General features: G+C 27.1%; 2 protein-coding genes across 2 annotated transcripts; both read left to right on the forward strand.

The window, feature by feature from the left end:
* The first annotated feature begins 998 nt into the window (after positions 1-998).
* LOC105366127 (probable tubulin polyglutamylase TTLL9) lies at positions 999-14,598 on the forward strand. Its single transcript, XM_011504460.1, has 8 exons — positions 999-1,078; positions 1,480-1,675; positions 2,219-2,460; positions 2,980-3,088; positions 9,172-9,495; positions 10,951-11,107; positions 13,357-13,692; positions 13,966-14,598. The coding sequence occupies exons 1-8, from the start codon at positions 999-1,001 to the stop codon at positions 14,388-14,390; spliced, it is 1,869 nt and encodes a 622-aa protein (XP_011502762.1). The 3' UTR covers positions 14,391-14,598.
* Positions 14,599-15,740: 1,142 nt separating this feature from the next.
* Positions 15,741-16,665, forward strand: LOC105366139 (uncharacterized). The gene is made up of 3 exons (XM_011504471.1): positions 15,741-16,056; positions 16,208-16,407; positions 16,498-16,665. The coding sequence occupies exons 1-3, from the start codon at positions 15,741-15,743 to the stop codon at positions 16,663-16,665; spliced, it is 684 nt and encodes a 227-aa protein (XP_011502773.1).
* Positions 16,666-17,413: the final 748 nt, after the last annotated feature.

Consider the following 17,413-nt stretch of genomic DNA (forward strand, 5'->3'; position numbering starts at 1 on the left):
TAAATTTGAAAATTGTATAAATATAGATATAAATGCATATATGGTTGGCTTTATACGGGTATGCATATCGTGTGCGCCTATATTTACCCATGTTTACATACCCACACACAAAGATAAAATAAATTAAGTTGTGAAATCATTAAATATACGAAAATTGAATATATTGGTAATATTTATTCGAATGAAATATTAAAAAAATATTATATAACAGTAATTATAAATAATATATTAGTATACTATGTGATTGTCGCATATTAAAGTTATTATAAAAACACATTATTGTTTGTACGCAAAAATATATTTAAAAAATTGATTTATGTTACGTTTAGATTATAACTCATAATTTACAAATACATTAATTAAATATTTTTATCTTTATAAATTTTATATGTAGTATTTAATATTTTAATAAATTCTCAATAAAATAATATATCACTAATAACGATACATACTATACTACTTTGTATAACATGCTATTATTATATTGTTCTAATTGCTTGTATTTTCAAGAAACAAAAATCTTTAATAAATATCATTATCATTCAGTCGCGCATAAAGCATATTCATGTACTTTGTATATAAACTGATGGGTAAACAGCTTATCAGTTACAACTTAATTATATATATTAGTCTAAAGTAAATTTATAACCTAAAAATTATTCTGTTGTTTATGTTCTCTTTTATAATTATTTCATATTTTATTTTTTTCTGCTTTCATCAATACATAATTATAAAAGAAATTAGCAATGTCAAAAGAAAATGAAAAACATGGAATGTATGACCATGTATACAAAGGATCTGATGTCATTGATATCGCTTCTTATTTCAAAGAATATAGAAGTATAATTGACAACTCATATTTTCACAAACATTATGAATTTAAGACTAAAAATTATATTTATAAAGCTATCAACAGTGATATAAATGATGAAAAATATAAGTTGCTTGAAAAATATTGTGATATTAACAATTTAACAGTAGATGGTGAATTGGGAAAAATGAGTAAATCTTCATTTGAATGGTGTAAAGATCCAGTCGATCCATCAATTATTGATAATGTACAATTACAAACTGTTAAGTATACAAAACAGAGGAATTTACTTAAAAATTATCAAGTACATTTAAAATATAGAAGTGAAAAACCTATTGTAAGTTCCGTTTATTTATATTCCATAGTTTTAAATATATTCATATTATTCCTAATTAAAAATAATATTAAATATTACGACAGTATTTAATTAGTTGAATATTGTTTTATATAGCAATTGCATTTATAAATGTAATCTTCAAATCTTTGCAATATATCAAAAAATAATTGAGTCTTCAATTTTTTTATTTATTTATCTTTCGATATGTTAATATTCCAAAAATTGCTTAAAATGGATTAAAATATTTTACATTTTAGATTTATGAACCAGATTTAAATAAAAATAATGTTAAAACTCTGACACCAGAAAATGATATTTTAATATTTATTAGAGTTTACGTGCCATTTACAAGTAGACAAAAGCAAACTACTGGAGCACTAGGAAAACTTTCAGTTAATACTGTTATAGTTATGCATGGATCCCAAACCTTAGATAAACTCAGAGATCAAATAAGTTGTGTATCGGATCATTCAATATCAACAGAAACCAGTAAAGTACCACTTAGATGTAAAACTGAAAATGCGAAGGTGCGCTATTAATTTACAAAAAATCATTTGTAATACATAATTTAATACATAATTGTTAAATAAAAGCATAAATTAAGTTTTAGAATGAAATAATATATTTATTGCATATTTTATTTATTCTTATAACTTACATAAATATCTAATACGAATTCATATAAAAAGCACATGTCATACGTATTAGATAGTTATATTTAAATAGTTGATTAAATTTAGTTATATATTTTAAATTGAACAATTACCAATTATCATATTAACTTCAAAATTAGATATAATAATATACTCCAAATTTTTTTCATACACGATTAACATGATTTTTTATTCACTTTACTGTTGTGTTCTTTTCTAAGATTTGTATAATCCTATAAATATTCTTAAAATATTTATGCTATTTAAATATTATTTCAAATGTTTTAATTAAAATTATAAATATAATCACTTATAGTTTAATTATAAATAAATTGATTGATAAATATTTAATGCATTCATGTACATTAGATTTTTAATAATATCTAGCAAACAGATTTTTATATATTGATTTTTTAGAATGTTTACAAATCAGGATTTTTCTTTATTGAAGATAAATTCTATATTGATTTTCGTGATCCTAACAATAAAGATAATAGTAAAGTCATTCGAGAATGGGCAGAAGCACGAAAATTTGGTATTTATAAGACTGCAAAAATGGAAGAAACTAGAGTTGATAGCCTATGTTTAAAGTTTGGATTTCCATGGGTATACCAACATCAGGGTGACTGTGAACATTTAATTTCTTTTAGTAATGCTAGGTAAATTTTTAAATTATTTAAAAAAATTGTTTTATAAATTAACATAAATTATACATTTTATATCAATTATGTAGCTGATTACATGTAAACAAATATTGCTTTAGTAATGTATAATTTTACTTGATTAATTAAGCTTACACATAATTTTTGTATACTATACAAAATATAATTAGATATTAAAATATTAAAAGTATTTCAATTTCTATCACGGCTAGATTGGAAATAGCATTATTATCAGTTTGTATATAGTTTTAAATATATCAACCACAAATGGTTTAGTTCTTTAAAATATAATTTTATTAAAAATTTAATATATTTATTTATTATAACTTTTTAATGTTTTTTTTAATAAGAACAGATAATTTATTTGTTGAAAATATTTATAAAAAACATACATAATAATATTAAATATTGTTAAAAATTGTTCTCAATAGGTTAGTAAATCCAACAGATGAATTAAATATAGAATGTTACCCAAGAATTGTCAGAATTAAACCAAGGCCTAATCGTTATTGTATGACTTGTGGTATTTACAGTGTTAATTGGGTCACAACAAGTAACAATAGATTGCCACATAATCCTTGTTTATTTTGTGATTCCTGCTTTAAGTCCTACAATTATATCAGAGGTAAAAAAATTGGATCTTTCAAAGCTTATCCATATCCATTTGACAGTGATTTATTAGAAACAAACTTAAGCTTTCTTGCAAAATCAAGACATGATTGTAACAAATCACCGATATACAAATGTCAGTCTGAAACATCTCAATTAGAAACATTAGTTACACCAAGAGAAGCAAAGGTTTCACAAATGGAAACTTCTTGAGAATTTATATTATAACTCTTTTATTTATGATTTTGTATTTTGTATTTATCATTAATATATCATATTTACATAATTTCAATTTACATACATTATTATAGTAGAATAATATAATTTAGATTCAAATACTTTTATACATATTCAAAAATAAATATATATTATTTAATTTATAAGTTTCAATCCATAAGAAAATTATAATTTTAATAATACAATTAATAAATTTTATTTTTTGATAAAAAATTCAAGATATTTAAATATGTGTTATTTTAATAACTATATAATAAAATAAGCATACATTTATACATGAATCAACATTTTTCCTACCTTTCAATATATTTTTTAATTATATTTTCTAAATTAATTTGTTTATTAAATTCAGTTATAATGTGACTTACATATCTGAATTATAGCTTTCTTCCTTTTTTAAAAATAAATCATTTTATTTCATACTTAAAAAGTGATTACAGTATCACTAAATTATTTTTACTAAGAAATTTTCAAACTTTATTTTATAGCATTTACATTTTTATCATACATTTATTTTTATATTATATAAATTTATAATATATTGTAAATGTTTAAATTTTTGTTTTTCTATTTTTTAAATTGTGTAATTTTTGTAAATTTCCTTTAATAGCATTTGATTGTGGATTTAACATTAATCCCTTTTTATACATAGCTTCAGCTTTGTCATATTTATTCCATCGATGATATAGAACTCCTGAAAGTAATTTTTTTATATTTGAAGTTATTTATATAATTTTTAATTTAATATTTTATAGTGATAAAAATTACCTAAATTCGTATAATAGATAGAATTTGTTGGATCTTCATTGATTGCCAACTGAAAATGATACTCAGCATCATGAAAATTTTCTTTCTTTCCTAATATATTTCCTAAATTAAAATGAATGGATGAGGATTGTGGAAGGTAAAGTAGAGCTTGCATTGCTGTTTGTAAGGCTTTTTCACTTTTCCTAATATTATCAAATAATAAAATCATATTTGTCCATGCCTGTTCATGAGTGGGTTTTTGTTTAACAGCAATTTTCCAAACTTTTAATGCTTTTTGATATTCCTGCTTTTCTAAGTACTATAATAAAAATCCATATCTTTTTAAAACTGTTATATCAAAATTTTCTTTTAAGAAATATAATTTCTAATTCTTTTCATTAATGAAATTAATAAAATCTTACCAAAAGACCTAAATTGTAATAGCAATCAGGATAAGTAGTTCTGTGTGATATAGCAATAAAATAACATTTCTCAGCTTCTTCATATTTATTAGTTGCTGAGAGTACTATTCCTAAATTCATCCATGCTGTTGAAAAATCATTTCTAAAATTAAAATTTTTTATTATTTATAACCATAAGTATACATTTAACATATTTTATAACTCACTGGAGATTAACAGCTTTTCTTAAAAGTTGTTCAGCTTTGTCATATGCATTTTCATCTCTATATAAATTCCCTAAATTATTCATAGCCTGAGCATAATTAGGATTTAGGCTGAAAAATAATATTTTGTAGATAACTATAACAATCATTAATATATTACTAATAAATATTAAATAAATTTATAAATTTTAAATTACATGATTTCAAATTGTATACACAGACAAAAAATATAACTTACTTAATTGCTTCTTGATATTCAAATTTAGCATAATGAATCATTTTTCTGTCCGCAGCATTTTTACCAACATTATAATGAATTTTTGCATTTAAAGGACATATCTTTAGTCCAGATTGAAAAAGTGCAGTTTCTGTTTTCCATTCCTCAGATCGAATCCATGAACGAGTAAATAGTAAAATTATTAATGTATAATATGATATTGAGATTATTTTTGGATATGTAACATTTACACAAAGTTTTTTAACTCCTATAGTCAGTAATAAACAATAGCCAGCCGAAGGAATATACAAAGTTCTTTCTGCTAATACAAATCCAACTGTAAAAAATATATTACTAGCTGGTAGAAAAGGAATTACTAATATAGCCATTCCTATTGTAGTGCATCTATAAAAGTATTATAGCTAAATAGTTATTTGTATAGTTACAGTAAATAATTCAATCTTATAAATATTCATATTAAATATAATATACCTATTTATATGATAATTAATTTCAGAAAATATTATTATTATATACGCAGCAAGAATAAACCACAACAGTATTACTAAACTAATTCTGAAATCTGCTCCATAAATAAGTGGTATACAACCCATAGACCAGTCAAAACATAGCCATTCAGGACAAATAAGTAACCATAAATTTAAAAAATAAATATAATTATAATTTATAATTCGAAAAAAGATATTATCTAAAAACGATGCTGGATTATCTACTGGTTTGAAAGTTGGTTTAGAAAATTCCATGACATTAAATCGTAGAAATACAAGTAAAATACTACTCAGCAATAAAATCATACAACGTACTACAAATCGCAATCTGTATACTACTAATTCTTTTATATTTTTATATGAGTATTTTAGTTTTATGATGTTTAATAAGTTCGCAGGCAAAATTTTATTTACAATTATAAAATCATAAACTATACAGATGGCCTAAAAATATTGTAATGAACCTTTATTTAAAAAAAAAGTTTGAATATAATATATTCATAGAATTAATGAAATTAATTATTTACAAGAATTGTTATTCCAGTCTCTTTGCACAACATTGCTATTGCACCATTAGCAATACATAATAATATGTAAATATATTGAATAATATATGATTTACAATGAATACATTTGTAATAAGAAAGTATTGACAACCACATAAATAAACCACATAAAACATCTGCTCTACCTACAATACCTGAAATCTACAAATAAAGTACAAAATTATGTAATAATTGACTTAATAAAATGAATAAAAAAATTTTTAATTTTTATATCATATTATACATACAGCTTCAGTATGGATAGGGTGAACAGAAAATAATATTGTTGCATAAAATGATATTTGTGGTTCTTTCCAATCCATAAGAATTTCAAATACAAATAGTGTTGTGATACAAACTATTGTGTGTAATACTATATTTACAATATGAAAGTCTACTGGATCCAAGTATCCTTTAAACCAATAATGTAATCTAAAAATAATATCATTATTATTTGAACAATGAAGAAAAAAATAAAAATTCTATGTCACATTAACTTTCTTTATATACCTAAATGATAAAATCGTTAAAGGTCTATATGATTTATGACTTTGCTTATGAGATAATTTAGTTCCCCAAAAATCATTTTCAAATAATTCATAAAGTGGTGTTTCTTGAACATCTTTATTATTTATAATTGCTTCTGAATCATCAAATACAAAATTTCCATTATACGAATTTGAAAAACATAAAGATGTAGCAATAATTAATAAAATTGAGATTGGTAAATTATATACTAAAAATAAATAAAATATTATTACAAAGTATTACTTGAAATACAATATTTTTATCAAATTACTAGACTGTACGAATACCAGGTAATGTAAATTTTAGTTTACTACTATCAATCGTTTTACGCATTTTTAACAGTTATCATAATACAAGAAAAGTAAAAATAAAAATTTATCAAAATGTATGTACTCTACATTTTGATAGTCCACTTTTCATATTAAAGGTTATGTTTGATATTAAAGAACGAAAAAGACTATTCTTTTTCGATCTTGCATTCTGGTTTTTTTAATAAAAAGTCAATTCGGAAGAAATTGATGAAACCCACTTAATATATACGTTTCATCATTAGTCTATATTTATGATGTAGATTTATTTTTGTAATATAATAGAAAAATATATGAAAAATTATATTAATATAACTATAGTAAGTATAACACATTCATTCATATACATTAGTAGATTATTAAAACACTTTTCGGTTTCAAGATATATAGTAGTATAAATTACCAATGTGCCAAGTGCATAATTTCAAAAAATAGACTGTAATGAATAAATTACTTAATTTTAATATCTTATACTTATTAATTATTAATATCTTATACTTTATTCTTATAATAATATTGTTTGTTGTTTATAATAGGACTGAAAAACAAATTTTATTACTAAATTAATTCAATTTTGATTAATTTTACTTTTCCGTATTTTAAAAGCCACTAAAAAAAAAGAATAACAAAAAATTTCATATAAATATATATTTTATAGCTATTTTTCACAGACTCTTCTTTAAATAAAAAAGTTTTTAAAATAATGTAGTATATTAAACCAAACTTAATAATTCGTGATTATTTAATTTTTAATTTTATTTTTTTAATTTAATTTAAAATATATTAAATAATAATTTCCCTTTATCTTCTGCAATAATGATTATCATTTTTCTAACAAATAATCCTCATATAAAATATAAATTTTATGTTTTAACACAATAGGTTGTCATTGTTTTATTCATAATTTTAATTTTAACAAAATCAATCACTTCTCAATACATTATAACAAGTTTTTATAAACAATACCTAATTTTGTATATTACAGTATTTTTATGTATTAAGTAATGGAAAAACAAAATATAAAAATTTTTTTGAAATCATTATTAATTATGTATTAATCAATAATTTATTAATCAAATGGTATATGATACATAAAATCACTAGAAAAATAAATTCTATATATGAATAATTATGTAAAATGTGAATTTCATAATACGTAAAATTTTTAATTTTTCTATAATTTAGAACAAATTGTTTCAAATAATTAATAAGTAAATTATTTTTCCTACCATTCTAAAATTAGGAATGATTAAAAAGAATGTTTTTACGAAAATAATCAACAAACTGATTATTTCCCATTATATTTAAAATATTAAAATAATTGGTAAATTAAACTTTGAAATAATGTTACCATATCTTAATCCAAACAATTACAAATAATCATATTTAAAAAATATATCAACTTTTCATTTTGTACTTTACAAAATACTTTTTCCATTAAGACTGTCCTATACATATCAAACTTAGCCATTAGTCATTGTTTTGTTATAGATGAGTACATAGGCAAATTAATATAACCTACGTTTATTTTTCGACTTAACTGTTATGTACAAAAAATCATTATTGTTATTAAAAAAAAAAAATATTTCTATATATAAAATGAATAAACAATCCACGAAGCTGATTAAAAAAAAAGGAAGAAGTGACAAATCAATAAAATATCGTTGTGACTATTCTTCAACTGCGTTGAAAGTATTGGAAGCTAGAGGATGGAAGCGGGTAACTTCTAACTCTAGCTAATTTTATGTATTTGAACTCTGATGAGAATAATGAGTAATCGAATACTACGTACGTTAAAAGAATATAGAAAAATATAGAGACTTGATGTTAGAATAGTATTTCTAATGTTTATAGAAACGAAATTTTTTATCAATCAAAATTCATATAAATAAATCGATTCATTTTCAATATTCTATCAAATTCTTGTAACGTGAAATTTAAAATGGTATACATAAAATAAGTTTGATTTTATGTATTGTAAAAATACAACATCGTAATATCATGTAATTTATACGGAATTTCTTTTATTTTTATGTTTAGAATCATTGATTTAAGTATAATTAAAATAAAAAATTATTTAAATTTTTTATATTTTTAATTCATTTGTCCACTATCTTTTGGTCACATCGCGATTAATATTAAATATTTCTTATTTTTATATTAAATTAAATAAAATTATAATATAATTTATATAATAGTACATTGATTCTTTTGTATTAAAATTTGGGAATATAATGCAATGAAATGATTTAATTAATATCTTAAATTAATAATTTAATTAACAATTAAAGTAAATAATTTCTTCGGATATACAAATCTAAACGAATTAATTATAATATATGTAATTGATTGTATATTTTATTACGAAAATCTGTTTGTTTAGATCTATGACTATCAAGATACAACCTGGGATCTTTGGTGGTGTGATACAAGCGACTTAAAGTTTGCTCTAGATGGTAAAATCAAACCGCAACAGAGGGTTTCACATTTCCGCAATCACAGTGAACTCACACGTAAAAACTATTTGTATCGAAATCTGAAGCGTTACAAAAGAATGTTAATAAAAGCAGGAAAGATAAGGGAAGCTGAGTTTTGCGATGCCATGCCCATTTCCTTTGAATTACCGCACGAATATTGGATGCTAATGGAGGAGCATCGAAAGAAGCATGGAACCACGTGGATTGTCAAACCCGCTGCCGGTTCGCAGGTAGGAACGTAAGTTAATATTAAGACTGATATGTGACTTAAAACGCTAAACATATCGTTATGGTATCTTAAAAGACTTGATATTCTATCCAATAGTCATATACGACAAATTATCAATTGAATAAAGTGATTGAAAAATTGATTAATTCAAAGTATAAGATTTAAATTCAGATTTCAACATGAACGATACATTTTTTGAAAATTGTAAATTACACAGTATTTAAAGTCTTCTAAGAAATATTGAGTAAAAAATTTTCTTGAATATGTAAACATTAATGATATTAATGTCTATACAATATTTATTAACTAATATAATTAATAACTATATAGATTTATGATATAATTATTTAATTTATTTAGATTTAATTCTGTGAATATATTTTCACTAATGCAATAGGTTCATCAATATCAAGAGGATTTAAAATTTAATTTTCATTGTAATCCAATATTTCAAGGCACATTTCTATTACTCCATTTTCCATCACTCAATCAAACCAAAAATAAAGCGAAAACGACAGAGTATCTCATTAAAATTTGTACTAAAAAATTATCAGATTGAGATATTCCTACAGACACTAATCGAAATCAATTGAATTATATAAATGATTAATAGTATTGTTAATAGATACTCTTTTCGAATTGTTTTTTTTACCTAGGGCTGAATTAATTCGTTATTCTTAGTCATTTGCTCTATGAACTCTTTTGAAAATATTAAAATCAATTATATTAATATGCTTTCTTATAGTATTTTAATTTTACATATGTCAAAACGAAATAATCTTCGAAATCATCGCTTTTCAAGATAAGAAATTTTCATTCAATAGAATTTTCAAAAATTCGCAAATTAATAGTATATATACGATATTCATTATAAAACTATTAATATTAATATTTGAAAAACTTAGTCTTTCAATTACTGCATTCATTAAATTAACAACAATAACATATTCAACAAATTATTGCACATTATAAAGATTAAGCTCCAATAATTTCTGTCATAATCTATCTCCGGCATCGATCTATTCAAGAAGAAGATTCTTTACTCTAAAGGGGAATCCGGTAAACTAACTCTTTTATGGAATTCAAGTAGCAAAGTATTCTTATAAAACTTCTTAAATCTAAAATACAAACATTTAAAATACTCGTTTGGGATAATTAAAAATATAAGTTAAAAAACTATAAACAATGTGGTATCATGTGAAAGGAGAAGGTAATGACGTATAAAAATTTTTATGAGCAGAGCTGCGTTCTTGAGCGAGTGAGGAAGAACGCATATTCTAGTGTCGCTCTCGCCATTAATTTAAATAGATGTAATGATATATTACCTAATTAAAATTCAAATCGATATAGAAATAATATAAAGATAGATTTAATGAATGAAAACATTTGTAATATTCTTGAAATTGTTTATTTTACATAGATAGATAATAATAATTATTAGTATTTCTGCTCATAGGGCAGAGGTATATTTTTGTTTCAGCGAATGAAAGATCTTTCAAACTGGCGAGCAAGAGAATGTGCACCAGTTGTTAGTACTTCAGATACTGATCCAATACATTATCAAGCTACTTACATTGTTCAAAAGTATATCGACAAGCCTTATTTGCTAGAAGGTTATTATTTTTTAATAATTACTTACAATTTTATTTATTTAATTATATTTATTTATAAATTAATAAATAAATATCAATATTTTTAATGATAAACATTTATTTTCTGAAATTTGTCTATATTTCTTGTAATAATTGTTTATAATAGTTGTACACTTATAATGATATACTTACAGTAATATTCAATTACATACTTATAAAAATATCGTTAGTTTCTTATAAAATGTGTACTTTTTCATTTGGAATAATAAACATTGATTTATAATTTTTTTTATGTAAAATGAAAGGATATCTGTTCAGGATTGGAGCACTTTCCAAGACCTTTGGCTCTCGGAATTTTATAATCGTTTTAGCTCTCGAATGTGTAAACATTGATCCCGAGAATTTTTCGAACATTCTAAAGTTTTGCTTTCGAACATCCTAAATTTTTAGTAAATACTTATTTATTTTATTACTCATGTTACGGATTACAACAGTTTTAAGCGGAATACAAAGTGGGAGAGGTATGAGCGCGCGAAACATTGTTTGGTAAACATTGGCCAACGGACTTAACGAATGCTTCTAACCGAAAAACTCGAACATACGACTATAATTCCGAGAAATAATAACAAATGAACCCGACAAAGCTATGCCCTATTGCCGTCACGAAAAATAGCGGCATAGTAACAGCCATCGATGCGCTATCGGCGTATCCTGTTCGTACGAGAATGTGAAAGGAGCTGCACGTGTCGCGATTGCCCTGCTAGTACCAATCATGCACTCTTCACATCGGGATCGCTATCCAACCTTGCCATCGTCATTGGGAGGCCATGGCAAGCATCAATCAACCTAAGGAACTAATAGCGATGCCACAACTATACTGGCACCCACGCCTCCGTAAGCAACGTAGATGCTCGTTCCTTACTACTTCTTCTAGTTAACAAGCACCCATCACGACAGGACCGTCACTACTCTACATTCGCGGTTTACGCCCGCATCGGTTTCTGCCAACACAAGTAAGATGCGACCAGACGCTCGTTCTTACTATCTCATCACGCGGTTCCTGCTACCACCTCACGCAGTTCCCGCCACCACGTGCAAGCAACGCTTACGCTCGTTCTTGCATATTACCTTACACCGCGGTTTACGCCCGCATGTAAGTAACACCGACGCTAGCTCTTACCTTTACCTCTACACCGCGGGTTACGCTCGCATCGAGCACACGAACGTGCACCAATATTACCACTACCTTGGAGCTCAAGGACACAAGCTGTGACGTCACACGGACGTTCTCCCACCACTTCGTACACTACAGCTCACCCCTTCGCCGGCTGTCAAGACGGCACTAACTTGCTTCTCCTACCACCGCGAGTTCCCCACTACAACTACTCAACCACAAGGAAGAAGGGGAATCACGCTCCAGGCTATCAAGAACACACTTACAAACTTATCGCCATCACCATTACTGAAGAAACACCAATATATTCATTATATCATACACTCATTCCAATATTAATAGATTATTAACTACTCATTACTTATTATGTTTAATAAAGTAAAGACTACAAGCACAAAAGACAGTATTGAATAATTGCATTGCCCCTCCCACTTGCCAGTAAGCCTCCACCCACCATCATAAGGAGGTTTAAAGTCTGATCCCAGACAACTCATGTCTGTCATTTTTTATTATTTTTAGGCTAAATGAAAGAAATATTTAACAATTACGTGTATTACAAAATATGATTGAGATATTATAACTTTTCAATATAGCTAGTTGAATAGAAGATATGAAATGTATTTAAAATATTTATAGCAGTAAAAACCGACAAATATCGAAAAAAAAATTAATGAAATGTAAATTAATAAATCGATGTGAAAGTCGCTGAGCATCAGTGTGTTATATAGTCAAATGTAACTGTGTGCTAATTTTATAAGAAATTTACAAAATATTTGATTGATATAATAACATATAAAGAATCAGGATCATTAATGTAATTACTATATTTATATAACGTTTATTATAATATTATTATAATGATACAATGATATCTATTATCATCATCATCATTATTAATGTCATTCTTATTATTATGCTCGTATCGAGAATACGGACATATTCAAAAATAAAACAAAGTACTTTTCTTAGATAAAATTTTTTTTTAATTAACTCTGAAATCATATGATTAATCCATAAATAAATAATATATTAATACATTTGATTATCCAATAAAGATAATTAAATGTATCTATAACTATAATGATAAATTCCAAAGGCCACAAGTTCGATCTGCGAATCTACGTGTTAGTGACGTCTTTTACCCCACTGAAAGTTTGGCTTGCGCGCGAAGGCTTCGCACGTCTCTCCGGGGAACAGTTTTCATTGGAGCGTATTGACGATAATCGAATTCATTTAACGAATATGTCTATCCAACTGAAAGCCAAAAAGCATAGGATTAAAGCGGAATCATTGGAGAAAAGCATGGCATCCAACAATAACGGTCCACACTGGAGCAAACTTGGCCGTAAATGGGCCCTATGCAATCTTCGGCAGTATCTTACAACACATCATGGAGTGGCAGCTGTTAATGAATTGCTGCAAAACATTGCAGGTCCGTGTTTTCTCACTTAAGCAATGAGTCGACTTTTAATCATCGGAAAATAATAAAATATCATGCTTTCGATACCGCTGTCTTTTTACTTTAAGAGTTTCAAATTGAAACATTTAAAATCTTGAGTTGTGCTGCTAATAATTTATATTGTGTTTCATAAATATTTCATATATAAATAATCACCAATTAAAATTTTAGGTATATTTCACAATTTTAGTATATTTTTAAGTATATTTTTTTATATTAGCATCGACATTTCTTCGTATGTTACAGGTGTTATAATGGCAAGCTTGCAAGCTGTACAATCAATTATAATACAAAGCCAAAATTCATTTGAACTCTACGGCTACGACGTGATTCTTGACGAGTTATTGAAGCCCTGGCTTTTAGAGGTAAACGCCTCGCCATCGCTGAATGCTACCAGTCCAGAGGACTTTCGATTAAAGTTTGACCTCATTGACGACGTATTAAATATCTTGGATTTCGAGCGTTTGTTGACGGGCTGCGAGACGCGAGTCGGTGGCTTTGATTTACTTTGGAATGATGCACCCGTTTGGACAACTTGTTCTGAGACAGGGAATGAACGTCAGTCACGGCGGCTCAATATATTTCTAGGAGCACAAAACGATCGGATCGAACAACTTCGACGGTTGAGCAGTAAACTGCAAGTGAGAAGAGGACCAAATGAAAAAGCTTAATAGCACTCGGCATTTATGTAGATTACAAGATAAATATCATCATAAGTATATATATGATAGAATTCCAGAATTATTCTTATGAAGTATATCGTATGTACTTATACTAATAAACAGCGAATAAATGATCGTACATCAGCATACGAACAAGTAAGAAAATTATTGATCAGGAGAGTTAATTTTAGTTTTCGGAATAATTATTATTACCAAAGTGAACTAATAAAGCAATTAAATTATAAAGAGACCAGCAAATATATTTAATCTAATATGTTTATTTTTGATCATCATCTTATTTTATGCTTATAAATAATAATCACGAATGTATGAAATAAAGTTATATAATATAAAATTTACAAAATATGGATTTGAATAAATTATAGTATTTTCTAATATGTTTAGTTTTGAAAACAGTTTTAATGTAATGTTTGAATAATACCTTTTTTCAATAATCAATAATTTCAATAATCAAATATTTTTCTTATATCAACTCTTTTTCTTTCAATATTTAATGATCTAACAACTCTTTTATATCAAATTTATTAATTACTAGTCTATATAAAATGCAAAACTATATAAATGCATGATCGACATTTTTAATTCAACCTAACATTAATATTAAATAGACTTATATATATATATATTTTTATACTCACGAAGAAATCAACGTCAGTTAAAATTAATTATTATTGCTCATTTTAAAATTAGCATATGACATATTACTGAAATTTCGTAAAATCTTTAAAATCGATATTTTTTAATATTGCTTTATAAAACATTCTCTTCTTTTGATTTTTATCTAAAAATAATTTATTTCATGTATTGCAAAACGAATTGCATAATACAAATTCTTAGATATTTAATGAAGCATGAATAGACTTTTAAAATAATCCATTATAAACCATAATTAATCATATATCGTATTTTTATAACAACTCTTTTAGACACACCAATCTTTTTATACTTTACCTAAATATATTTATATCAGAATAATTTATAACAAAAGTTATTTTCATTGTGTTGGCTCATTTCTATATATCAATAGTAATATCTTTTGAACGATAGAATGTATTAATTATTATTTACTAAAAGTATATAATCAGAGTTGGAGGGAGGCTATCACAAGCATCAATAAATCATGATTAAAAGCATCCAGCAATTATCCCACGAAAATCCACAGTATCAAGTCTCATAATAAATCAAGTACATCTCCACACACTGTACGGAGGCACACAACTCACGTTGGCACACACACGTCAACAGTATTGGATTCTTGGAGGCAGACAATCTATTAAAAAACATATACTATACTGTGCAATATGCGCACGATAACGAGCCACAGGCGCACAACAATTGATGGGACAATTACCCGTCACAAGAGTAACGCCATCACCACCATTCTATCACACTGGAGTCGACTATGCCGGCCCACTAACAATAAAAACGTGGAAGGGAAGAGGAGCAAAAACACACAAGGCATGGATATGTGTCTTTTTATGCTTCGCCACATCAGCAGTACACTTAGAAGTGGTCAGCGACTACACAACAGACGGATTCATCGCAGCCTATCGCCGATTTTCCGCACGCAGAGGCATACCTCACACACTACACTCAGACTGCGGCACTACCTTCCTAGGAGCAGACAAAGTCATCAAGAAACTATTGCTACAAGGTTCTCACGAAAATCAACGAATTCTCAACATGCTCTCTCAAGACAACACTCAATAGGAATTCAATTCACCAGCTGCCCCCCACGTGGGAGGAAAATGGGAAGCCGTAGTGAAATCAACAAAATTTCATTTAAGCATTACTCACATTTGAAGAGATAACTACTCTACTAACTCAAATCGAAGCTATATTGAACTCAAGACCACTAGAACCATTAAGCGATGACCCAGAAGACTGCTCTGGATTAACACCAGGTCATTTCCTCATTGAAAACTCTCTAACAACATTACCTGAACCATCCTTAAAGGATGTAAACGTCTCACACCTAATACGATGGCAATTCATACAGCAGCAAGTACAACGATTCTGGTCCCAATGGTCAGCACATTACTTGCAGCGACAACAATCAATCTCTAAATAGCATCACCCACAAAACAATATCCAGGTAGGAACAATGGTTTTCATTACAAGGGAGCACCTTCCACCTTGCAAATGGCCTCTTGCCAAGGTGATCAAGATTCATCCAGGACCAGACGACTTATCCAGGGTCGTCAAACTAAAAACAGCACTACAATGGTACAGCCTCCACTACAATGGTAAGACCCATCCATAAATTATCAGTATTACCAATCCCCAAGAGTAGAGAGGAATAATTATCAATTCGAATTGCTGATGGCGGGCGGAATGTTAAAAAATGTAAGAAAACTCCCAGCTCATTAAACATCTAGAAAAATCGAGATAAGAGTTCCGAAAAAGGCAACTCTCGGCTACGCTAGTAATAACATTCAAAAACGCACCTCGGATTAACTAAATCTAAACAATTCAGCAAAACTTCGAATATCTTAAGAAAATAAACTTCATAAACACATCTGGCGCGAACAAGGCTCCAAGTGTCCAGCACAACAAGTCATAAAACTAATGCTACGAGACATTTGACACGGCCTCGCCATAAAGCATCTATCGACGACTAATCATAAAATTTGCCTGAAAAACATAAGCCAGATGATACACTCAAAACAATGTTAAACCTAACCTTCACAACACTGAACGATCGCAACGCGCATGATAACAAGAAATGCATACGACAATGCTAGGATGGAGAGGGAAAAGCGCGGCATCAAGACCCCCCATCATGGAGGGGAGTTGAGCAAGATCCGCTCTCATTGGAGCCTCCATCTTGGAAAGACTCACTGGTGAGAGACCCCAGCACTCAAAAAGGCGCCGTGATTAGAATTACCATAAACTAAAGAAGAATTCTGATTGGACACACTAATAAGGCTAAATCTCATTGGCGACGCCATGATCAACAAGACAGCTTTGATTGGCGACACCAAAAGAGAGGGAATTCTCACCGACCACCG

Source organism: Ceratosolen solmsi, unplaced genomic scaffold (assembly GCF_000503995.2).
Source record: "Ceratosolen solmsi marchali unplaced genomic scaffold, CerSol_1.0 scaffold10, whole genome shotgun sequence".
NCBI classification, from domain to species: domain Eukaryota; kingdom Metazoa; phylum Arthropoda; class Insecta; order Hymenoptera; family Agaonidae; genus Ceratosolen; species Ceratosolen solmsi.